This window comes from Tyto alba, unplaced genomic scaffold (assembly GCF_018691265.1).
Source record: "Tyto alba isolate M040663 unplaced genomic scaffold, T.alba_DEE_v4.0 Super-Scaffold_6, whole genome shotgun sequence".
Lineage (NCBI taxonomy): Eukaryota > Metazoa > Chordata > Aves > Strigiformes > Tytonidae > Tyto > Tyto alba.
In genome coordinates this window covers 27,430,780-27,455,676 of record NW_024881327.1, presented here as the reverse complement: position 1 = coordinate 27,455,676, position 24,897 = coordinate 27,430,780, and the positions used below count along the sequence as shown (strand labels likewise).

Sequence of the window (24,897 nt, the reverse complement as noted above, 5' to 3'; positions counted from 1 at the left end):
TTTTGAATGTTAGCAATCTGTCAGACCAGTTACAGTGTTGTTTCCATAGTTGCTATCATAGCTGTTTAGGTATAGAATTATAGAAAACTCCAACATAGAACATCAGTGTCTCAGGCAAGATATATAAGGGTGGTGTCATGTGAAGATCTTGCCTCCATTTGCTTGAGAAGGGTTTCTCTGCTGCTGGTGGATGAGGTGGTCATCTAAGGCAAATGGAACAAAAAATGTCTTTCGCAAAGGAATAAAGAGCTATGCATTTAGTAGAATAAAACCAGATTAAATGGCTGGGTTACCTATGAACTGCAGGAAGAAGGCTCCATTCTTCCTGGAATGTTTTGCATAAAATTAGGAATATTATCTGAACAGATCTGTCCACTGTTACATTAAGCAGCCGTCCTTGGAGGAAGAGTTTGTGCGTGTTCATGCATGCATGTGTGCACGCGTACAGGTGTTACAGGTCTTTCTGTTTACAGCTTCAATCTGATTTCTTTCCTTTTCTGATTTGCAGACTTGGATACATACAGTAGTTATAGTTGGCAGCATCCTGTTTTACTTTGTCTTCTCTCTGGCTTTTGGGGCAACCTGCAAAACCCATAACCCGCCATCAAATCCTTATTGGATCATGGAAAAGCACATGTCAGACCCAGTATTTTATTTAGTTTGCCTCCTGACTACTTGTGTTGCTCTGCTACCCAGGTACGTTTCATAACTCTAAAATTTCATAACTCTACCAGACCAAGCCATGTGAGGGCCGCTCTTTAGTGACATGTTCTCAAAGTAAATTTCAGTAAATAAAAAATTTATTTTGTGATTTATATTACTTTAAGTTATTTATATTATATTAAATATTGTATTTGGAGGGAAAAAACAGTAATCTCTGTAACCACAGAGTTTACAATTTATATACAAATCAGTTAAATTAGTGATCAAAGTTGAACATATACTGTGCATAGAAGTACTGTGGTTTGTGTTTATTTGTGAAATCATTTTCTGTTTGAAATTTATGTCATGAATATATATAAGAATATTTAGAATTAAGAATGCATGTACAGGCTTCTTTGTGGCGTGGAAACACTCTGACTAGATTTACAAAGGGTCCTGAGTTGTGTTTTTATTGTGCCTAATAATTAAGCATTTTGCCCCACTGAAGAAGTCATCATTCCAAGTTCAAAAACTCATTCACCCTGGAGAGGCAGGAGCACTGGGTCGAGGTCCCAGACATGAGCACACTGAGCAGGGAGACACCTGAGCAAGCCAACAGAGAAAAACATAAAGAGTGTGAAAACCAGTGAGAGAGACTTCATCAAACTCTCGGTCTAGCTCTATTCAGTTGCCACAGCTGACTTCCTTTCACTGGCTGAACATGAACTCAAGTCTGCAGCTTGTTAGCAAAGTGCCTCCAGTGCTAATTTAATGATTCTTCTGTGTTATGTCTCTTTCTTGCCCTCTCACATCATTTCAGAAAGAGTGGGACTTGAAACCGAATCGCACAGACAGATACTGAGAGAAGTGTTAGGGATAGTAACTGCCCTTTCCTCATCACCTGATGTCATTTTATATCATTAGGCACAGTCTGAGCGCACTTTCTGGATCAAGGGCTGCAGTACAAGCTGCACACATTGTCAATGTTACCAGCAGGAAAGCTGGCAGAGCTGTGGCTATAGGTGTCACCAAGTATTTGAGTCATAGAATCACAGAATGGTTTGGGTTGGAAGGCACCTTAAAGCTCATCCAGGTCCAACCCCCTGCCATGGGCAGGGACACCTTCCACCAGACCAGGGTGCTCCCAGCCCCGTCCAGCCTGGCCTTGAGCCCTGCCAGGGAGGGAGCAGCCACAGCTGCTCTGGGCAACCTGTGCCACTGTCTCACACTGAAGAATTTCTTCCTTATATCTAATCTAAATCTTCCTTCTTGAAGTTTAACTGTTAACCCTTGTCCTATCCCTGCACCCCCTGATGAAGAGTCCCTCCCCACCTTTCCTGTAGCCCCCTTTAAGTACTGGAAGGCCGCTACAGGGTCTCCCCAGAACCTTCTCTTCTGCAGGCTGAACAACCTCAACTCCCTCAGCCTGTCATAAAGGAGATGCTTCAGTCTCCAATCATCCTTGTGGCCTCCTCTGGACCTTCTTGAGCAAGTCCATGTCCTTCTTACGTTGCAGGCCCCAGAGCTGAACACAGCACTGCAGGTGGGGTCTCACAAGAACAGAGTAGAGGGGGAGAAGAATCACCTTCCTTGACCTGCTGGCCACAATTCTCTTGATGCAGCCCAGGACACGGTTGGCTTTCTGGGCTGCGAGCGCACATTGCTGGCTCATAGTCAGTTTTCCATCCACTCATATCCCCAAGTCCTTCTCAGGGCTGCTCTCAATCCATTCTCTGTCCATCCTGTATTTGTGCTTGGGATTGCCCTGACCCATGTGCAGGACCTTGCACTTGCCCGTGTTGAACTTCATGAGGTTTGCACAGGCCCCACCTCTCCAGCCTGTCCAGGTCCCTCTGGATGGCATCCCTGCCCTCCGGCATGCCGACCGCACCACACAGCTTAGTGTCATCAGCAAACTTGCTGAGGGTGCACTCGATCCCACTGTCCATGTCACCAACAAAGGTGTTAAACAGCACTGGTCCCAATACCAGCCCCTAAGGAATGCCTCTGGTCACTGCTCTCCACTTGGACATCGGGCCATTGACCAACCAATTCCTTATCCATCAAGTGGTTTGTCTGTCAAATCCCCATCTCTCCAATTCAGAGACAAGAATGTCATGCGGGACAGTGTCAGAAACTTTGCACAAGTCCAGGTAAATGACATCGGTTACTCTTCCCTTGTCCCTTCCAAAGCTGTAACCCCGTCATAGAAGGCCACCAAATTTGTCAGACGTGTTTTGCCCTTAGTGAAGCCATGTTGGCTGTCACCAGTCACCTCCTTATTTTCCATGTGCCCTAGCATAGTCTCCAAGAGGATCCACTCCATGCTCTTGCCAGGCAAAGAGGTGAGACTGAGTGGTATGCAGTTTACAGGGTCCTCTTTATTTCCCTTTTTTAAAATGGAGGTTCTGTTTCCCCTTTTCCAGTCAGCAGGAGCTTCACTGTGCTGCCACGACTTCTCAAATATGATGGATAGGGGCTTAGCCACTTTATCCACCAGTTTCCTCAGGACCCGTGGATGCACCTCGTCGGGTCCCATGGACTGGTGCACCTTCATGTTCCTTAGATGGTCTCAAACCTGATCTTCTCCTACAGTGGGCAGTTCTTCATTCTCCCGGTCCCCTTCTTTGCCTTCTGTGTCTTGGGCTGTGTGACTGGAGCACTTGCTGGTGAAGACTGAGGCAAAAAAGTTGAGTACCTCAGCCTTCTCCATATCCCAGCTAACCAGATCTCCCATTTCCTTCCAGAGAGGCCCACATTCTCCCTAGTCTTCCTTTTATCACTGATGTACCTATAGAAGCTTTTCTCGTTGCCCTTGACATCCCTGGCCAGATTTAATTCTATCAGGGCTTTGGTCTTCCTAACTTGATCCCTAGTTACTCGGGCAGTCTCTCTGTATTCCTCCCAGGCTGTCTGTCCTTGCTTCCACCCTCTGGAGGTTTCCTTTTTTGTGTTTGAGTTTGTCCTTGTTCATCCATGCAGACCTCACGGAGTTTTTGCCTGACTTCCTCTTTGTTGGGATGTATTGCTCCTCAGCTTGCAGGAGGTGATCCTTGAATATTAACCAGCTTTCTCAGGCCCCTCTTCCCTCCAGGGCTTTATCCAATGTTACTATGCCAAGCAGGTCCCTGAAGAGGCCCCACTGAACACGTCCTCATCTGTGTCCTAATCATATCAGCCAGGGTTTTGCCACACCCACTGGAGATCACGTCTGGTAGCTCTGGTTCACACTTCAGCAGAAGGACACACCGTGAGGTGGAAGAAACATGTATGCTCTTCCCTCTCCATCCCTGCTCTCAGCTTGGCTTCAGGTGGTGATAGTAGAGTCTTTTCTTGCACACACAGTAAATCTCCCTCACACAATAAATAGATAAATGCTGTTCTAGGACCTTTTGATAGGGCTGTAGAGAACCGAGGTAGGAGAAAGCTTCCAGCTTGGTGACTGCTTCCAGTGTACAGGTGTTCCACTTTGAAGAAGGCAGTTTTTCATGGTGAATGAAATGCAGAGTATTTAGACTTACCAGTGAAATTCATGGAGTCATTTGCACTCTCCCTGTGCCAATACCTAAGGAGATTTACAGCTGCTGTGGCCAATTCAAGCTTTTCTACTTCAGTGACTTGAAGTAGAAAAGCCTGTTATGGAACTGTTGCTGTCACACATACCTTTTTTCCCTTGCTTAGTTCTGATGGAATCCTTTGTAAGGTGCTGAAAAGCCACTGCTCAGCAGGGGACTGTGAAGCTAAAGGGTGCTCTACAGGTGCTCTACACATTCTAGCTTGAGGGGATGAGACTGGGGCTAAAAACTGGAGTTTTTAAGGAGCAGTTCTACAGAGGGACACATGTTGGATGACCTGTTGACTGAAAATTCACTACAAAAAGCTATGATAAAAACCTTTGGCCAACCTAAGTTGCCAGTTAAGTCAGTTGTAATATGAATGATTCCCAGAGTTTAATTCGGGAACATCACTTGTACTCCATATTCCTCTTATTGCATATGTTGTTTTGGGTTTTTTGGCCTTTGCTTTCATGTTCATTCTTGCTTCTGTGAGTGCTCTGACTCCTGCAAAAGTTAAGATTTTTAGAACAGCGCTCTGCTTACTCTTCCCACCTCTCCAGGGCTATATCAGTGCAAAACAGCAATGATAAACAGCTTCTCAACTGGAAGCATGAATTTTTCTAGGCCTGATTTCTTCCACACTGGCTCTTAACTCCTTATATCTGGCACTGAAGTGCAAGGGAAACTCTAAACTGCGCACTGATTTTGATGCCTTTTTTCCGGGGCCTGACACTATGTGTAGAAAGCTCCACTTTCAGTGTAGTTGGGACCCCAGCCCTTCAGGTGCGCATTGCTGCAGTAACTCATCTGTAAGAGAACTGTGTTCAGGACAGAAAAATGGAAGCACCTGAGATCAGTGTCTGTCTTTGAAAATGCCAGTTTTGAAACATGTTCTGGTGCAGTTGCTGGCTTATGTTCACAGAACGGCACCTGCAAAAATTGTTTCAGAGGCTGCTGCTGCCTCGTGGTTATTTGAAGGATGCTTGGTTTGCTTTACTGTTGCTGGAAACAATTTTGAGTCTGCTTCTAAACAGCTTATTTGAAATTTTATTTATTTTGTAGATATTTGCTGAGAGTTCTCCAAGGAACATTGTTTATGTCTCCAGTGGTGAGAGCCAAGCACCTTGACAGACTGACCCATGAGGAGCAGAGGGAAGCAATTAAGAGGTGGAAAGATGACTGCATTGTAAACTGCAGAGTGGAGTTCCAGGCTACTTCTGGGTCTTCCATCCCAGCCACAGGTGCTGTATCGGAGGAAGAAAGCATTACCAGTGTTTTGCCAACATCTAAAACACCTTTTCAGGCCTGTTTAAGAGACGGGTTAGTAGAAGACACCTCCTTCTTACCAGACATTCAAGATGAGTCTGGGACTACAAATGGCTTGAACTCTGAAAAGCCCGTATTTCTGAATTCATCAAAGGAAACTAATTCAGACACACTGGATGGTAAAAACTCAGGTGCCAAAGTCCGTGCGTGTGCTTCTGAAGAGGTCAGCAGTGCTGTTTCTCTGGGACACAAAGCAGATCTGAATTCTGTTTTGTGTGAAGAAGATACTTTAGTGTATTTTACAAAGTTGGAATGCTAACTGTTTAAAACCCAGGAGTAATAACTGCTGATTTATTCTACGTTGTGGTTTTGTTTTCTTCAGCCAAGGTAGATGATGCACACATTTCCTTAAAAGCTTTTTTGTTTATAAAGCTTTTCAATAAGTTATTAAGATGCTCAAGATCTAAATGGCTGGGTTGTTTTTTATATTTTTTCACACAGTAGACTTTGCATACTGCTTATTTCTTGTATGCAGCATTGCTTTAATACCTCATGGTGTTACGGACAGAACATTGCACGAATATGGATTTGTGGGATCCAGTTCAGGTAAGCCAACCTGCTCCTTGTGCTGCTATCCTAAAATCCTAGCGTTCCCCAGGATTCAGCACTTGCTGAAGTATGAAGCAAGCAGAAGGGCTGGGGTGTGGCGTTACTGGTTGGCTTGTTGCAAGACTCCTCCAGTGTGTGCATACAGTAATTGGTTTTTACCGTTGTGGTCCAGTTTGCTCACCAGGCTATTGCATGGGCCAGCTCGGTGCTGGCCAAACACAATTTTCACCATCAGAGAGTGGCCCAGATGAGACATACGTGTCTCCCTCACCTTCCTCTTCCACAAAAAGAGCAAATCCTAGCCCAGCCTTTTGTTCTTCGTGGTAGTTCATCCTCCTGCTGCATTTCTCCTTTTTGGTTCCACATGTCGTTCCATGTCATTCGCCACTGACTGCACTTCTTTTCCTCCTCGCCCAACTCAAATTTTGGCTGCCTGACTTTTCTCTAAACTCTGCCTCATGCCTGCACTGTAAAATTGTCTGCAGGGGCAGTGGGTAGCTCCAGTCTGTCTTCAGGTCTTTTCTTATAAATAGCAGCTTCTAGCTGATGACATTGAGCTTCTTCACTCTCAGATGTTTTTACATGCCTCCAGACTTCTATAATAAACAGCACAAGCATCTCTAAAGGCTGCCCAAAAGAAGGTATAACCCATTGCATGTCCCAGATTTGAGCTCCATTGCTCATCTGTCTTGGAGATGTCCTGCCTCTGCCAGTTTCCCACTGCTCTGCACACTGCACAAAAGCTGGCTGAGGTGCATGTGGCTACCTCTGGATTCCAGACTGTCTAAAATATTGCCTGCTTTTTACTTCCCTCCCCAAAAAGTTTCATGGCCAATTTATGCAGGAACTTGGGAAACTGTTCCTATCCGTGAGCACCTGTTGAAATAAACAGTTTCCTCAGACCGTAGCTGCCAATGAATTACTAGTATTGAGCCCACTTTTTGGTTCTGTTTCTTTCTAAAACTTTCTGCCTTCAAATTGCCAAGATTTGTGTGTTTACTTTTAGGCACTGTGTTTGGGGCAAGGGCTCTGCTTTTTAATTGAACCATGAGCTTTCCACGTCAGTGATCAGCATTACATATTTATCATCTTTTAAGATCTCTGCAAGAATTTAAACAAATGCTGTGAGGTCTGAGACAGCTGCTGTTATGCAGGGCAGATATTGAGGGCATGCTAAGTTCATTCAAATGCAGGTCCCCACATGTTACCAAAAGTTTTAAAAGGTTCTGTTTTCAAAAGGTAGAATGTAATTAGGGCTGACTCCATCCCTTCTCCAGTGGTGAGAAAAATATCCTTTTTGTTTAGCCTGTAGAAGAAAAACAGTGGAAGGAGCCAGCGATGACAGCCATTTCTGCAAATATATTTTTTTTTATTTGGTTCAACACGTGACAAAATATTTTTGGTAAATTCTAACATAAGGTTAGTGGGGACCTTTGAAGTGATGGCAGACATTCAAATTCTGAGAGATCATGTCGAGCATGTTGGTTTGCAGTTAGGATTTTTAGATGTTTGTCTGTAGCATCCTTCGTGCTGCAGGCGGCAGCTTGCCAGGAGTGGACTTGAGGTGTCCGGAGTGAAACATCTCAGCTTTTTCTGCAAGCCATGGAACTCTGAGGTGTCCAAGAAGACGCAAAACAGCCAGCAGGTTGTGCGGGGAAATTAGCTGCTGCAAGAGCAGAATCATACAGGGACGGACTTGCTGGGACTCAAAGAAGCCACCGGCTCTGCTCCACAGCCCAAAGGCAAGCTCAACTCTACCCTTTCTATTCCTAGCAGATGTTCTCCTGTTGTAAAGAGCCCCAGAGAAGCAGGCCAGGACGGTGTTTTCCTGCCCTCAAAGTCAAATATTGGTTTTGTTTCTATTGTCTCAGCTGAATGTTTCTTCTGCACCTTAAATGTACGGCCTCTCTTCACCTGTGGCCACAGAGAACAGGTTATTCTGTTCTGTGGTTCTGCAGGTCTGTGACTCTGTGCCTGAGGTACCTTGAGCTCCCGTGGAGCCGCTCTGGGACTTGCAGTGACACGAGGGGGTGCAGGGCTCAGCTCTCCCCCCTTCCTGTCGCTGCAAAAAGGCATCTCGGGGACAACACTGGCCTGTGAGCTGCCCTCCTGTCGCCTCTGCTGCGGGAGCAGAACCTGCCGGCAGATTTGGCAGGGAGGTGACCATTTAGCCTCAGGAGTTCGCATGCGTATCGCACAAAAGCTGTAAGCATTCGGAGTCACATCTTCCGAAACCCTCTGTGACTGTAAGCCGTGGCATCAGAATAACTACATGAAGAGACAAGAGTGGCAGTCGCCTGTTAGACCTAGGGGCAGCTGCGTGATGCCACCGGGACACTTAAATTGCTGTTCTGTGGCTTTTTACAAGCCTGGTCACCCCACTACTCACTGCTTAGAGCAGTGAGGCGTTCAGGATGGATTCTTACATTGGATGAAGGATGATTTCATCTGGGTCTCAAAAGTGCAAGGCCCTCAGGGTTGTCTTGAAACTTTAGGTCCTTTTAAAAGTTCCTGTGTGCTGAGAGTGTCAGTACTTTTGTACCCCTTGAAGTGGTACAGAGTAACACGCACACACACATATTTTATTTTTTTCTTGGTGTGTTGTATTACTGATGTTGTGTGTTGCTTAAAATTGTCCACTATAGGTTGTGTTCTTTTAGATGACTTTGACAAGCAGTCTAAGTGATAAAATTATCTGTTGTGTAAAACCTGTTCTTTGTTTTTATTTATTCATTCTTTCTTTTTTTTTTTTTTCTTTTTTCTCTTTCTTGGACAAACAGTGTAAATATCTAAGGGCTGTCTGCTGTGTTCACTTGCTGTTTTTTACTGAAGGGAGATGAGGGTAGTGAGTCTAAAAGCTTAAAAATGTTAATTGCCCATACCTAAAGTGGTGCCAAGAGAAGGGTGAAAGCGAATCGCTCTCCCTTTGCTTTTCAACAGTTGAATGTTTCCTTTATATTTTTTTAGCCCCGGAGACGACAGGATCCCTTGCATGCTTCCTCTCTTCTGCACTTAAGAACAGCATGACCTGACTTTTCCATTTTGAAAACAGGCTTTTTAAGATAATCTCACATGTGTCTTCCAGATGTCATGAAGGAAAGCATAGCATTTACAGGTTTGTCAGTTTAAAACAGACCAAAACAGCCACCTTTTAGCTCCCCCAAAGTTTGTAGCTACACCTAGAGCAGCTTTAACTCACTTTTTGATGTGCAATATTTGATTTACAGAAAAAAAAAAGGGCAGCTTTTTAATATTATTTATTTTTTCACAGCAGCCACACCTGTATGCTAACCATTTGCAGGTGGCAGTCAGCCACAGCCTTTATTGAGTGAGTGTTTTCACAGCCCTGTGAGCTTTGGGCTGTACCTGGGGCTCAGTTTGAGCTGGATGTTTAGCCCAAGCTGTGGCGTTTCCCTCGGCACCGGCGGGCGCAGCTCTGCCGCTGGCCAGACCACCCTCGCTCTCTGCAGAGGGGCGAGTTCTGAAGGTGACTCAGTTAGGAACAGTCTCAGCTGAATTTCAATGTGGTTTTTGTATTATTTGTTCATGTCCTCTTCTGGTTCTGTTACTCTTGCCCTCATGGTCCTGGATACGTTACTGTTGACTGCAGTGAAAAGGCAAATTTTTAGCAATTTTAACTTTCTGCTTATTATTTTGTTTATTATTCTGACGTCAGCATGTGTACATGTTGTTGACTTAAGTGCTGCATAATAGTTAAAAGGAGGTTTTTTTTCAAACTAATTATATTCCGGAGGAAAGCCGTAGAACAAAATGTGTTCAGAGAAATTTGAATGCAGCTTTAGTTTTTCAGATTTTTCTATCCAGAGTAGTCGTTGGCAGCAGGATTCTTGGTAATGTTCTATATTGGAAGCATACATGCAGAAGAAACTAGAAGTTGTACAGTGGCTGACCTGCCAGAACCTCCCCAAGTGTAGTGCCAACAGGGCTGTCAGGGCTGCTTAACAAAGCCAGGTAAGAGTATGCAAATATGTTTTTAAGGTTCTTTTTAGGCATTATTGCTAAAGTTGTAACTTCACACCTCCATTTCGGTTTTGGGTGTCTCTCAAGATTAAAGCACATTTTCAACAGAGAAGTTACTTGGAAAATGATTGTAAATTTTTATTAGTACAGCGAGAAAGAAACACATCTGCTTGACTGTGTGACATTCCTTCCATTTGGAGCTACAGCTGTGGTAGAAGTAAAACCAACGATTGTTACCTTACAGTGAGGCTACACTTGTAAGAGAAACAGCGTAATTGTGACCATAGCCGTTATGTCAGCACACAGGGAAAGGCTTGATACAGTGGAAGAAGGAGTATGTTTGTCTATTTCATGTGCACACATAAAAAAAGCAGTATAAAAATACATTTATAAAATTACAAATTTTCTTCTTTACATGGAATGTTGTGTCAGACACAGTTGCAGGGAAGGAAAAGACCCAACTGCTCCCTCCTAAAGCCATTTGGGGTGGGGCTCAGCCTGTGATTTCTTCAGACTGGTCCCATACAGGAGGGGCTGGACAGTATGTTTAAGCAGGGCTCTCCCTCCTTTCCTGGGAGGGACTGCTTGGAAACCAGTCACAGGCCAAACCCAGGTAATTAAGATGTGTAATTACATATTATCATTTGGTAGTGCTGATATCTACATGAAATGATTATACGTACTCCAGTGCTTTACAAAATTCCAAGCTGCTAAATACTTCATCTGGTGGGGAGATGTCAGGCTGGGCTGTTCATTTCACAACAGCACCTCTTTGTTTTAACTGCTGGAAAACAGAGCTTGGTGAAACCAGCCTGTCACCGGAGGCGTCAGCGGGACGGGCTGGCTCTCGGCCCCTGGGCTGCCTCCTCTGGTAACTCTCTGTGACCGGCTCTGGGATTTTGAACGGTGCTGCCCTACAGCTGCAGAGATCCTGGCCCTGGAGAAAAGCTTAAGTGGGGACTGAGAGCTCCAGATTCCGTATCCTTGAGGCAAGGGCACCAATAACCTGCTTCATCGGTAATCTACTTGCACTGGAAAAACATGGTCACAGCTGCTTTCTCTCATTTATAGCTGGGGGGGAAGAAGAGCATTTATATGTTATAGTAAAATCTTTAATATATAAAAAAAAAAAAATAATCAACGAACCAAAACCGAAGAAGGGTTTTCTTTCTGAGCATGAAACAGTGGTACAATAATCACTTAAATAGAGTTTCATAATCCATAACATGAATACTGACTATTAAAAATGCTGTCTAGAGCGCCGTCTAGTATGTGTAATGTTTAGGCACGTTAAAGGAGAAGATATGGAAATAAGAGGTAAATCTTCACTAAAACAATAGGCAGATCCATGTAGATTAGGTGTAAGATGATTAATGGAAGCGTCCATTAGTTACCTCTTTTAATGCATGTTTCCACGTACAGCAGTCATGGTATTGACCAAGCCCTGCCGTGTTGTCATGGGGGCGTGCCAGAGGTAGCAGAGAGGGGAATTACATGCCTTAGGCTGGATTCACAGGGGACCAGGCACAGCACTGGAAACACGTAAATTTTAAACATGTTACTCCCTGGTGAACTTCATCCTGTAATCCTCGGGTTCCTGACTCCTACGGTGGCCTCCCAAAAGCTGTGAGCTGTGCAGGATGTCCCGACAGCAGTTGGTAGGACACACCTCCCCTCTCTTGCCATAAGGAGGTGCCAACAAGCTCCATTATCATGGATTTTTTCAGCCAGGCTCTTGGAGTCAAGGCTTAGCCTGCTGCCTACTGCCCAGAGCACTCCACCGTCTGGCTACTTTGGGCCTTTGCCGATGAAGCTGTTGTACTTCGCTTAACATATTTCTAATATTCATGTGAACAGAAGCTGGAATCCAAGCATTCTATCATTCAGATTTCTTTCAGCCTTTTTCCCAGTTGTTTAATCTTCCTAAGCAAAATGAAACTTTCAACGCAAGATACCAGAAGAGACCTATCCAAAAATACCTACTTTCCCAGTAGTTGGGATACTGCTCACATTGCATCTTTTACACTTTAAATCTGCATTTTCCATGTCTCACCAGAAGTTCAAACTAGCAGCTCAAGGAAGGGAAACTGTTGCCGTGGCATTGCCAACTCTGTTACTTTTTAGAGGGCTGGAGATATTCAATGTACACTTTATAGGTTGAACATACCATACAAAATGGGGAAAAAAGCCAGTGGGGCATAGGTTTGATAAATGTGCAATTGGTCTGGTGCTGTCAAGACACGGGTGTTTCCTGGGCACATTATGACATTGGAAGTTTCAGAAAATGAAGTGGTAGAAACTGTCCAAAGAGTCTGAACAACTGAGTTTTGGTCTCAGGTGCCTCAGGTGGTAGTTACAGGTGCGTTGGCCAACCGGTCCCTCCGTCACCCCCCAGAGATCCCGGGCTGGCTCTGGGGACAGAGGCTGTGGAGTCAGGGTGGCACAGGGTTATGCCCACGCAAGTTAGCCACCCTGAGGGACAGAATGCGTTTGCTCAAGCGAGCCAGCAGCACACGGCTGTGCCCCTTTGGAGACCTGCACGGGTATTTCCATGTGCCCTGTGCCACAGGGATGTACAAACTCGTCGAGCTCTCCCACACCCTCCAGCGTGGGGTGAGGCCATGCCTGGGGTTGCCCTTGTGAATATACGTCCTGTCAGTGCTGTGGGAATGCACCAAGTTCATTCCTTGTGACAAGGGAGTGAAAATGCATGTGTTACTAATTGAATAGTATTAAAACAGGTTATCTAGAAAGGTTTTTCTAGTCTGTGCTGCTGCTCAGTTTGAATAGCTGAAAGGCAGAAAATGGCAGATTCTTGTCTTTTAAGCCTTTTGCTGTGTTTGGAATAGCCCCACAACACAGTTAAAAGAAATGTCAAAAGGATTATTAATGCTACCCCAAAGTGTATTCACCAGCAGCGGGTTTACTGCTAACATACACTGCATATTCCATAGCTCTACAACAAGAATAGATAGAGCTTGGAACTCCTTTCCATGGAGCTTCTGGACTGCAACATCTTCAGTGTTGAAGTGCTGATTCCTTTTTTCTTTTGCCTGTCAGCACAATGCTTACCGTCTGGAGTTAGTTTCGCAGAAAGGTGTGGATGTATATTTGTCTTTCAATCCACTCAATAAAATGTGACACGTTACTGTAAACTCCAGGTCCCAAAACCTTGGAAAAGCAGACGGAGCCCCAAGATGTCAAACCAAACAAAGTCCAGCGCCCTGCAGGTTGCTCACACACGAGCGGTCCTCCACTGTCACCCTGCAACAGGAAAGGAAAAGCCAGTCCATAGGGGCTACACGTGGCCAGCAGTCACATGGTTAAAGCTACATCTCAGTTCCTACAGCCATTTGCCTTTAATAAGTAACTCAGCTGTAAAAACTGGCTGCTCTGATGAACTCTGCAGCAGCACACAGCGTTACCAGTACTCACTCCCTGTTAGATTTGTACAAAAAATTACCTGCAGAAGGCTCATACCAATTTAAAAAAAAAAAAAAAAAAATCAGTCTAATAGTTAACTCATAAAGCTAAACCTTGGAGTCTTCAAGCAGCATTTGATTATCATAAACTGAAGTTGATTACACCAATAATAATAGTAAAAGTTGGGTTAAAATATGTAAATAACTGTTGCCAGTCGTACAGTAGCTGAAGTATGCGATACCTAATAAACATCACAGTACTGTGACTTCTAAAAGCAAGTCTGGCTGGGAGTTTCTCCTTAGGGAGAGACCTACCATGCAGGAGTCCACAGTGCCAGACTCATAGCCAGCACACAGCATCCTGCTGGTGATGGTTTTCATGTCAAAGTATGACTGGCATTGTTCTAGGGAAATGATGCGAACCTCTCCTTCTTGAAGCTTGAAAGGCACTGAAAAACAGAACTAAGCATTAAACTACACACACACACACACACACGCAAGCACTTAGCTGTGATGGCTCGTTGAGATGTGATAAACTTTTCCTTAGGATAGACTACAAATATTACTTTAGATATATATATTAAATCTAAGGAGGGAAGAATCCCCCTTTTGCACAAAGCTGAGGTGAACGCAGGTGGATTTCTGCGCTGCTGCATCGCAGGATTCGTGACTGTCGTGCTGCTGAGCCCGGCGTGCCCGTGTTGCATTCCGGCGAAGGCCCGGGCCCGTGGCGTGGGGGCTGGTGTGACACCTGCCCTTCACTGTGCTTTGGCACGGACGGGCGGAGGAGGGGGAGCTCCTCTCCGTGGTACAGGACAGGACATCTGAGGTGGGGGCAGTACTGGCTGGAAAACGGGAACGTGAGGGAGGGGGAGGAGAGGTTTGACTCGCTGTTCCGTGGCAGGATCCCCCTGTTTCTTGGTGTCTCTCATGATAAAGCTTGGAATAATCACGGCCTTTTTGAGTTACGGTTGGGTAAATTTGACTCAAAGAGTGTATCAGGGAATCAGAATTCAAAGGTTATTGAAATTATTTTGGCACATTCAGGAGACAATGAAGGACTTCTTCCTTCCTAGTCTAAACAGCTGACCAAGCTCAAATTCGAAAGCAAGTTGTTCAGTCTAGGGCATGAAGTACTAAATGCTGTGTAGCTATGATGGGTTTTGATGCTTCATAACATGAAACCTTTAAAACCAACACTGAAACCACATTAGAGAACAAGCTTTTCCCACTTACCAGTGATGCAAAAGCATTCTGTGGAGTTTTTTTCCCTGCCATTACGTAAAAGATATTTTTAGATGGGTAGAGCTGCTAGCAAACAGCCTATCCTTCACATGTGCAGTTTAATTTTTGCCCCATGTCCGACCTGGCCACTAGAGGTGATGTCCCACCTGAAGCAATGCTGCAAGGAAAATTTCATTCTCCAGTGTACAGAAATGCAGCCTTCCCTAGTAATTACTATAATAGCAAAGGGAGAAACACAATGGCAAGAGCGTTAACAAAGTTGGGGCCAGGGTAATTTGAATATGATGCATGCAGAATCATTTTGTCTAAACAAAGATTTACATAACACAACTGTTCCTGTTGTGGGACCCAAGGATTGCAGCGGCCACAGAACAAGAAAACAAACTCATGTTCTGTTCAGAGAGACAAAAACAATACTCATGATTATGCCTGGATGGAACTAATTGTGTCACGTGTCCAAAGTGTGACACAGAGCGTTGATTCAAGAAAATGTTCACTCAGCCTCTACGCCAATGCTTTCAGTGCCTTCTGCTTTCACAGAACTAAGAATGTTGCCCCCCCTGCACTGATGATCTGATACCTTCTCTCAGTACAGTTCTGAATACAACTTAAACCAGTAAAAGGGTAAGCTGTTCAGTTGGCTTTCTTGATAGGAGTTTCTAGTTCCTCAACATCTTTGAAAATCAAGCCACTTGCCTAAATAAAGATTAAGGAGCATAAATTCAGGCTGCTGACTTGAAAAAGCTAGGCTGTAGTCACACCTAAATCCCTTCATGAGTAGTTGCAATTCCCTAGTATTTAATAAGCTCCAGTAATAGTATAAATGGATGAAGCTTTGTAATGGGATCACTTATTTGATTAACTCAGCAGAAGGTTAACATGTTTCTCCAAGAGTCCTGGGAGTATTCATCTTACTTTTGTGGCCCATGTGTCCCCAGCCTGTGATGTAGCAGTAGGTATCTGGCCGAACCAGCTGGTCCTTGCTGGGCAAACAGACAGGTCTTACATAGCTTGTCTCGTTGATGTCCTCGTCTAGTTCCACAATGCTGATGTCATAGTCCACGACTGCTCTGTTGTAGCGTGGGTGGAGGATGATGGTCTTCACTAGTCGGGTCTGCATGAAGACTGATGGATGATCAAGATTGCTGATCCCAAACACTACCTTCCAAACAGCTGCATTTTCTCGTCTTTGTGAAAAGAACAAATAAGAAATGTCAATTGAGAGCGTTCTTTTAAGTTAAAATACTTGAGAATCTTTTCTCCCTGATTTTTTGCACATTGCACTTTGCAAAGCATTGCACATACAAATGCTACAATAAAAACCAAATACTTAGGCATCATTACTTACAGCTAAGATCTGAGGAACAAAAGACAAGGCTTTCCATTTCCCTCCTGCTTGTTACCAAACAAATTAAAGCTCACACCTTTAGAAGACGTGTAACCACCTGTTAGTTGCTGTATTAAATGCCAAAGGCTCTCAGAGTCATCTCTCAGATCCTGCCCAAGTCTTAGGTGCTCACAGGCTTACTGGTGGGCGTGTACAAATCTCTGTGGGGTGATGATGATGTTCAGTAGTAAGTCTAGCTGAAATCCCAAGGGAGTCTCAGAGAAGCAATTCTATTATCAAAATTATTTTTTTTCTGGTAGCCGTGGGAAAAATCCCTTATTTACTGGGCATTCAGTCTATGCTAAGCATACTCCCTATGTCTAGGATGAAACATTATTTTGACTCTTACATTTGTTTAAGACTCATTTGGTAAATATACAAGATAAAAAAAATAAAAAAAAAGGATGCATGTGATGCAAATGGAAAGACTGAACTAGCGTCTGTTGAAACACATGAGAAAAACACAGACTTTATAAAAGGCTTTGAGGGTGTAACGTCTTGATCATAACTGGTCACAGGGTAAGTCATGGGTTCCTAATTAGTCTGTGATTCTAAAAACCCTCAAAAAAGCATTTTTCACAACTGATGAAAGACAGTTACATGTAACTAAGCACCTTTGACAAGATCAGAGCTTAATCAAAGTAGTGTAAATCGAAGCATACAAAATTTCAGCTTTTTCACAGTACTTCACAGGATTGTAATTTCTATAATCTGTAAAAAGATTTGGTTGCTAAATAAAGGTTATTTTTATTTTAGAGTTGCATGAAAATTCTGGTATTTCAGACCATAATGATCATTATACCATCATGATCAGTTTGTGAGTTTTTCCATAAAGTTACAAGATTAAGTACTAAGAATATTCCTATGCTATTGTGTGTATGAACACTGAAAGAAAGCATTGCTCAGAGCAATGAGCAGTCACAGCCAGACTGTATTGTCCTACAGTTAGGAAAAAAACCTTGATGTCTTGGAGGCTTTGGTGTAATGCATTTCAAAACAATCTTGACAAAACTCTGGGGACTATACTAATAAAGCTAGAAAAGAACATAATTTAGCTCTTTCCATTTATGCCCTCTACAAGTATTCATGATTGTTTGCCTTAATACTTTCTGCTGCATTATTGTTATATGGTCCTTATGTTTTGTATCCCAAATTTTATGTGAACTTCATAAAATACTTCACAAAATTGAGTATTTTGTCTAAAGCACCAGAGCACTTTAAAATCTGTTTTAATTGTTGGCTTATCTGGTTGGTTTGGCAACTATTTAAATACTTTATGTCAAGAAAGCTTTGTGGCATCGAGAAGGATCTTGGTGTTGCTGTATCAAGCTATGAAGACTTTAAAGATTTCAGGCCACTGAGAGCATACCCTCAAATCTGTTTGGAGAGGCAGAAGAGAAAAAAAGTTCACTACAACTCCTCAGTTAATTATTAAACGAAGATATCTTAGTACTTAAAAGCATTTAGAATATAAATGTGAAAGAGACCTTTTACTTGTAGTACTCTGAGCTAACGTAGATACTATATCGCCCTAAATGAGGAGTAAATGAACAGCTCCAAAATGTAGTGGCAGTCTTTCTGCATTTGACAAAAATGAGAAAATTTTTACTTTATAAGTTTGACAGATTCTTTGCTTATCTTTCACTAATGAGAGGAATCTCTTACCCATGAAATTCCGTAGCAATGCAATATGGCTGAAGGATCTACCTCTAAATCCCACCCTTTATTTTAGATCACCAGTAAAAGTTCTTCCAAAGGTAAAGAAATATTCCAGATACTGCTTAGCCTTATTTAAAAACAGATGAGGAAGAAGAGAAATTCATTGTGCAGGACCCAAAATCTGATAAATATAATATTCTTGTTTGTATTATTCAGGTTCAGCAATCTGTTAGTTTAGAAGGAGGGTCACCTAGGTTACTCTTTCAAGTTTCTGGTTATTACTTCTCTCTGAATGAAATCAGTTCTTGGACATCCTTAGGGCTTGTTATGATGTGATAGTCAGAACTGAGGTCTTTCCAATGTCACTTCCATCCCTATTTCCACGAATAGCCTCACACCTTGAGATACTCACACTATCACCTGCATGACATCTGACTTGGACACAAAAGCCACAGATTTTGTCCCTACCACAAGTTCCATCAAGATCCGGAAAAAAAAAAAAAAAAAAAAAAAAAGAAAAAAACAACAAATACTAAAGAATTCAGTGTTTCAGACATAAAAAGACAAAATTTAAATTATTACCAAAAAAGGAAATGATTCTTGTTATAAAGAAATATTAGTCAGGAGATACTTGCTTTACCACAGCATTTCTGCTGGCTTGAAGAGAAAGAAAAGTGTTTAGTGTAATCTAAAATAATTTCCAATGAGCGAGTATCAGTTTAAAGCAGGATTAAGCACTGATGACAACTGCATAGCAGAAAAGTACTTGCTAACTACAGCAGAAAACACACGTTCCCATTAGCTTTAGAAACCAAATTTAAAAACTCAGGTACAAGACAAAAGAACAGAGGTAATAAACTTCCCTCCAAAATCTGTGGTTCATTAAAAAAAAATGCTAGCACCAAAAAGCTGACAATGACCAAGGCAGTTCCTAAGACATGTAAACTTCCTCTGCACTCCAGATCATCCATCCACCACAGGAACTGAGATACTAGGAGACAGCGAGCAGTGGTTAATACTGACTTTTTAGTGATCACAATCCTAATAAAGGAGTGGAGTGTTTATAATCAGAAAAGGCAATGACTTCCATATGTCAGCTGCACTGTGAGTAAATACTCAGTTTTCAGTAACGGCCACAGCATTTTTCCAGGGTAATTTCTATGCTGGTGCCCAGAATGATTTCTTTAACCTATGACAGTTGGAGGAAAACTGTAGGATTAGTGTTTTGGTCTTCTTCCTTCTGTTTCCTGCTGAAAGTCAGGGCATCTTCATTTAGCTTTCACCAGTACAGATGCCAGCAACAAATAATAAAGCATATGAAAACCTAAGCTGATGCTAGTTTATACCATTTACTTTCTTTTTTAGTCTCTTAAAACCAGGCCTGTGTGATTTGCTGTTCTGCAAAGGCCATCACCCGTGCATTTGCTAGAGGAAAGACAACTTGGTAATTCACATGTGCAAGTTTATATGAACAGTAAAACTGAGACCTCTCACCCTTCAAAGCAGTGTGCTACTGTCAGGACCCATCTCTTTGCAATCAAAACACAGCCACATATGTGTCCACTTGGGTCACTCTGCAGGGAGCATTGCCATGGCCATCGGCCAGGGCGACTGGTCCTACCACCAAGGATCCTCTTGTTCATGCGAGCAGCTGGGCGACGGCCACAGTCTAGTGAGGAACAGATGCAGAGGGGAGTTAATCGTTACCGCAAAGGTAGCACATACAAGACCTTCTGCAAGAAAATGGGCACAGGACGATACTGGGAGTCATGAAATGACACTGAACAGCACAGTAAATTAGGTCATCGACAACCACACAATAACACCAGACATACTGAGCCATTTTCATCCTTCCTTTATACCAAAGGATTTGCTCTCCTGATACTAATTTTCACCAGCTCAGCCTGAAATACTGACCACACTAAGTTTGGGATCCTGACTTCCTTCCTCTCAGGAGTTATCAGGCTGCCCTTGGCAAGGTTTTCTGGATGTATGTCCTTGTCCTTCTGTCAGCTAGCAATGTGCTTGGGCTACTTTGTGCTATCCATAAGAACTGTATCTGGAAAATCTGCGCAGCAATAATAAGGATTTTCTTAAGCCAGGTGTGAGATGAATGTCACACTCTCTACTCAGCTACACAGAATCAGGCTTGCTTTTCCAGTGGAAATTACTAAGGGAGAATATTTGAAGACATTCCAGTACTCTGTCCATTCTACATTATAAGCCACTTCCACTGGAAATTATACCAGATTTCCATCTGCCAGACAGCTACTTCTCTGAGACAGTTAGCCTTTCACTTTTGTTTCTGTTTATATTCTGGATTTTTAAGATGGCAGACTTACTATTTATCCTGTTTAAACTCAGTCTGATTTAGAGAAAAAAAGAACACCACCAGTTTCTGCAATCAGCCTCCCAAGGGAGGATATGCTGCTATTGCATATATCCATGAGAATTTAGTGGTGAAGAAATAAATTGGAGCAACAGTTATTTGTAACTTGTGATTCTTACTGTGTTCACTTAACTTCAGAGGGCAAGGGGTTTCAAGTGTACTTAAAGCAACATATGGTAGAAGCAAACACCTTTGACAGGCTCCTATGAGCTGCTTTTTTTTTTTTTTTCCTGGTAAGAGTAGTAAATGATTTGATTAGTTTCCCAAATTTAGGTCATGCTCTGTGATTAATTTTCCCTGTGTCAAGCTAATTCATAATTTAAGTGTTCTTCAGCAAAGCTTTCCTTGTCTGTAGAACATGATTTCATTGAAGATGAAGAATTTCTGCATTTCCAAACCATTTAAACTCGCACAGTCTGCTGTGTCTACAGACTCGGTCTGTAGCTTTCTACTTTAGGTTCTTCTGTCCCCTTGAGCTTCACAGCTAAACAGATCACAGCTACAACTCCCGGGCAGATAGCCTGCTAACCACTCTGGTGTTAAAGGATATTTTCAGCAGGAAGTTTTATCAAATTAATTTTTGGAACCTGACTGCTGACAAAATTCATTTTGTGGGAGCAGGGCTGGCCTCCTGCAATACACAGCCTCGTAGTCAAAAAATTAAGAAAAGCTGATGTAACTGAATAGAGTAGGGAAACCCCTCGCCCAATGCAAAACTGGATGTTGCAGAAGTCTAGTCAAATTTCAGATGAATCCAGACTAAACATCTGCGTTTGTTAAAGTAATTTAACACATCTTGAAAAACATCTTTGTTTTATATGCACTTATCTCTTACCTTCTTTAGTGCAAAAGAGAGCCACTTTGCTTCTGCTTCGACACATCTGTCTAAATATTGAAACAAGAACATGATGGAAATCTCTATTAATTGATGTAATTTTTAGTAATTTGCAAATCAGCACAGGTATTGTAGTCATTCTTGTAAACTAGCTGTTAAAAATTCCCTCAAACTGTAAAAAGAAACACAAGGAGATTCTTATGCCAGAGCATCCATGGTTTCCAGTGTCTGCCTGGAGATAATTCAAAATATTAGTTCAGCTTTACAATGCATTTCATGAGTGGGTGCTACATATTTTGCCGACTATCTCGCTCTCTGGGCACTGATCCAGCCCTGAGGTCTGCTGGGATGTGCAGTCTGTCAAATCTTAATTTATGGCAGCTGAAAGCACAGAGATTGCCATTCTCACTTACAGCTGAAGGATAGAATTTTCTCTGAAATACCTCTGGTAACAAATGATCTTTCATGCCCTAGAAGTCTGGGTGGTTTGAAAAAGTTCAGGAAATTTGCAAAAATAAGTATTGAAACAGCAAAAAATTATAATTTCCGTTAAAAATTTTCAGATGAGAGAGGAAAGAAGTGATTCTTTGACAAAGGAAAGGAGATCCTAATTAAAACAGCGAGCATTGTGGCTCAACTAGGTGACTGCCTTTTTATTTCCACCACTTTTTCATTCCTACCATATACATGCTTTTCTGAGGCAGATGCAGAGCTAAATTAGACTGGTTTCACAGATTAGATGTTTCCCAGGTAATTCTTTGAAGGCTGTAATCTCAGTAGGTAGGCAGTATCTTTTAAATTGCAACCACCTAAAAATAAACTGCATTTGAGTTTAAGTCATAGATACTAATGTGTGCACAACACAAGTGCCAGCGAGCTCACCAGACTAGCTTCAGTCAGTGATTTGACCAGACCTCTGTCCCTTACTTTGCATATGCCCCATTCATACACTGTGCAAATCAGCCTACTTTCTGTTCCTGAAAACACGGACCATAAAATTCTGTTCCTAGATGACCAACTTCAGGAAAGAAAATTCTCTGCACAATTTTGGAGGGCATTTGCGCTCCATAGAAAAATATACAAAATAAAACTGAGACCAGCCACACTCATGTTTCACTTCAACTTATCAAACAGCCAACTCTAAAAGAGGTAACTTTAAGCTTTTATGTGTGCATAGCCCGCACTATGCCATTCCCTCTTACCAAAACTTTATGAAACTAGTGGTGCATTTGTTAGTTCTTGCCCAAGTTCCCAGTAGTCCAGGCACCTGACAGCTCCTTTAAACACAACATACTCCACAGCACAGAGGTTTTACATGCTGAAGTTGATCCAAATGAACACATGCAGATGGCAGGGCTCAGGAGCACATCTGTTCCTACATGTTACTTTCATCTCTGCAATAGCTTTATCAATAATCCTCATTACTTGTGTTTTCTCTCCTTTAACTTGTACTTGAGGCGAAACTAGATCTTTTGCTACTAGATCTTGTAACTCACAGTCTCCAAATTCATCCCTTCACATGTCTTCCTAGCAGACTGCTTTCAAACATGGCAAAATACCTTGAAACTTCTGCTTTGCACTTCAGTGACTGGACAGAACATGATTGTGGACCTGCCTTTGCATCTGGTCACAACCCAGGGTGTTTGTTCTTGTATTACTCTATAGAAAAGCATTTAGATACCATTCGGCTAATGGAAAGAGACAGAGAGAAAGGAAAAGTGTTTTCTGTAGAAGAAGGATGTTCTGAAATCTCCTAGGCACTTGAGAGAGAGCAGGCAAATAATAAAACTGCTTTTTGAAGAATGTAGTTGCAGATGGGGATTAAATGGCTCTCCCAGTTTTGTCCTGGATGTTTAAGTTCATTGGCTTCAATCTCAAAGTCACACTTTGAATGTCTCAACAATGAGATCCTGACTTCTCATTACCAACTACCTGTTTAGTCAAGTTAATTAAAAGGAATATACCACCATCTGAAGCCAGAGGAGCTGCTAGGGAAACATACTGTAAGTGGATATAGCTTCTGCTGAAGAAGTTGTAGTCACTCCAGATGTATTAATCCAAACTACATGGGCTGCAGAGGATGGTAAGATGTTGCCACAGGTTTTGCTATAGAGGACTTTCCTGATCTGCAGAGATTTAATGAAGCTGTCTGGTCCAGGTGCTTCAAGGGCATCACCTGTATGTCACTCATATGCTGTTAGTCTGGCAGAATGGGCCCCTGAGGATTCACATGGTTGACTCAAAAGAGACTACAGTTGTAGTAAGCACTAAAATCATTATAGACTGTATCTTAACAACTTGCATATGTATGTGCTGAGATTTATACACAGATACCTTGGGAAAAAATAGCTTACCAAATAGTTTGTCACCCTCCATTGATAAGTGACTACCCACAGCAGTGAAATAAATCTCATTTACCTGTTACTTACCCATTCACTAGAAGAGCGTGTAAAGTGGATGCATTTTTATTCTTCCAGTCTGAGTGCAGATTCAGCCATTTTTGATGCTGCATTTCCTCATTCTCTATTACAATTTCTGTTTTGGATGGTCCTCTGAAACAGATGAAAGACATACATAGACTTTCCAGTAGATTTCTATGTTACAAATATGAAGGTAGAGAGGCCCTAATGGCTCCTGTTTACTCCAAAGATAGATAGCTGAATCTTATGTCAAAGCCACATGTGGCAGAATCATAGTTAGGGGAATGAAATCACCCAGGAAGCCAGGCCAGCTAACATATTATGGCCACTTATGTTGTATTTTCTGACAAGAACCAGAACTGGAATCAGGAACAGCAAGAGCCTTCTGGTGGCATTTACTGTAGTATATACATTGACATACTGTTTCTACAGTTTCTTGCCCCCCAAAATACCAAAAATAGATCTTCATATGTAGAAGAGATAAAAGCAAAAAGTATTATCCTACATTCCTATCTTTGGAAATCCATTAGAATTTAATAGTAAAGACCAGTCTGGGTCTTGTTAATAATACTTGATAGTATCTCTAAGACCAAGCTGTCTGCTTTGCGAAACAGAACAGCTCATGGGTGACAATGTCAAACCTGCCCTTCTGCAGCAAATTAACAGGAATATCTAGGTAGGTTGGAATGGTTCATGAGGAGATACTTCATATATCCACTTCCTCATTTTAGTTTTTGCCTGGTAGACTCAAGCCACCGAAGAAATTGCAGTTTTAATAAATCTCAATTGCTAAATGGAAAAACAAGTATATGTTTTAAATGGCTTTACAAGTCATTAAACTTTCCAGCACAGAACCATCCATGATTAGCCGTCAATTCCTGTCAATGACAAGGGCTTTCAAGGACAGCTCTCCTGAACACTGGTCAAAGGCTAAATTCTAAATCCTAGTTCATGGAAAACAGAATGAGAAAAGTTCAGGAAAACTGTGATGTGTCCTAAAACACTCATGTGAACCCCATCTCTGATGACAGAACCCAGGAATGCCAGCCAGGTTATTAGTTTGTCTTTAAATCCAATTTTCAGTATTATCTTTCTTTTTAAATATTTACAAAGTGCAGCATCCTTCACCCACTTGATTGTATAAATCAACAAAAAACAAAGAATTCTGTTTTATGGTAAAGTTGTCAGTGCAACCATATGGAAATGTTTTCAACAGGGCTGGCAGATTTAACTAGGTGCTGAGATCATGGCCTAGGATCCTGCCTGCTACATGACTTAATTTTCAGAAACTTCTCTGGGCATATTAAGCAAATATCATTCCATGATCTACTACCCAGAATGTGCAGGCAGATAATAACAAGCATTTTTTAAAACTGTGATTTTTCCTCATTTAAATAAAGTTGCTTGCTGCAAAAAAGACCTTTCTTCCTCAGTGTCTGCTTACAGCAAACACATAAAACCCTCCTCTCTTCATTTCCCTCATTT

At 42.3% G+C, this 24,897-nt stretch overlaps 2 protein-coding genes across 16 annotated transcripts in view; one reads left to right on the top strand and one right to left on the bottom strand.

The window, feature by feature from the left end:
* Window positions 1–8,782, top strand: part of ATP10D (ATPase phospholipid transporting 10D (putative)) — a 56,209-nt gene extending 47,427 nt beyond the window's left edge. For 11 of the 13 annotated variants that reach the window (XM_042807696.1, XM_032998947.2, XM_042807698.1 and 8 more), the window contains 2 exons: window positions 509–696; window positions 5,262–5,933. In XM_042807696.1, the coding sequence (XP_042663630.1) occupies window positions 509–696; window positions 5,262–5,784 (711 nt within the window). In that variant the 3' untranslated portion in view covers window positions 5,785–5,933. Of the gene's footprint in view, window positions 1–508; window positions 697–5,261; window positions 5,934–5,966 lie in introns of those variants that run through there. The other 2 variants (XR_006167000.1, XR_006167001.1) reach the window with 2 other exon arrangements.
* An 85-nt stretch (window positions 8,783–8,867) lies between these two features.
* The window catches only part of CORIN (corin, serine peptidase), a 164,327-nt gene continuing 148,297 nt past the window's right edge, over window positions 8,868–24,897 (bottom strand). For 2 of the 3 annotated variants that reach the window (XM_042807702.1, XM_042807703.1), the window contains exons 17-22: window positions 23,422–23,544; window positions 20,993–21,042; window positions 19,263–19,437; window positions 15,638–15,909; window positions 13,793–13,926; window positions 8,868–13,319 (exon numbers count right to left, since the gene is read on the bottom strand). In XM_042807702.1, coding sequence (XP_042663636.1) covers window positions 13,137–13,319; window positions 13,793–13,926; window positions 15,638–15,909; window positions 19,263–19,437; window positions 20,993–21,042; window positions 23,422–23,544 — 937 coding nt within the window. In that variant the 3' untranslated portion in view covers window positions 8,868–13,136. The remainder of the gene's footprint in view (window positions 13,320–13,792; window positions 13,927–15,637; window positions 15,910–19,262; window positions 19,438–20,992; window positions 21,043–23,421; window positions 23,545–24,897) is intronic. The other variant, XM_032998954.2, reaches the window with a different exon arrangement.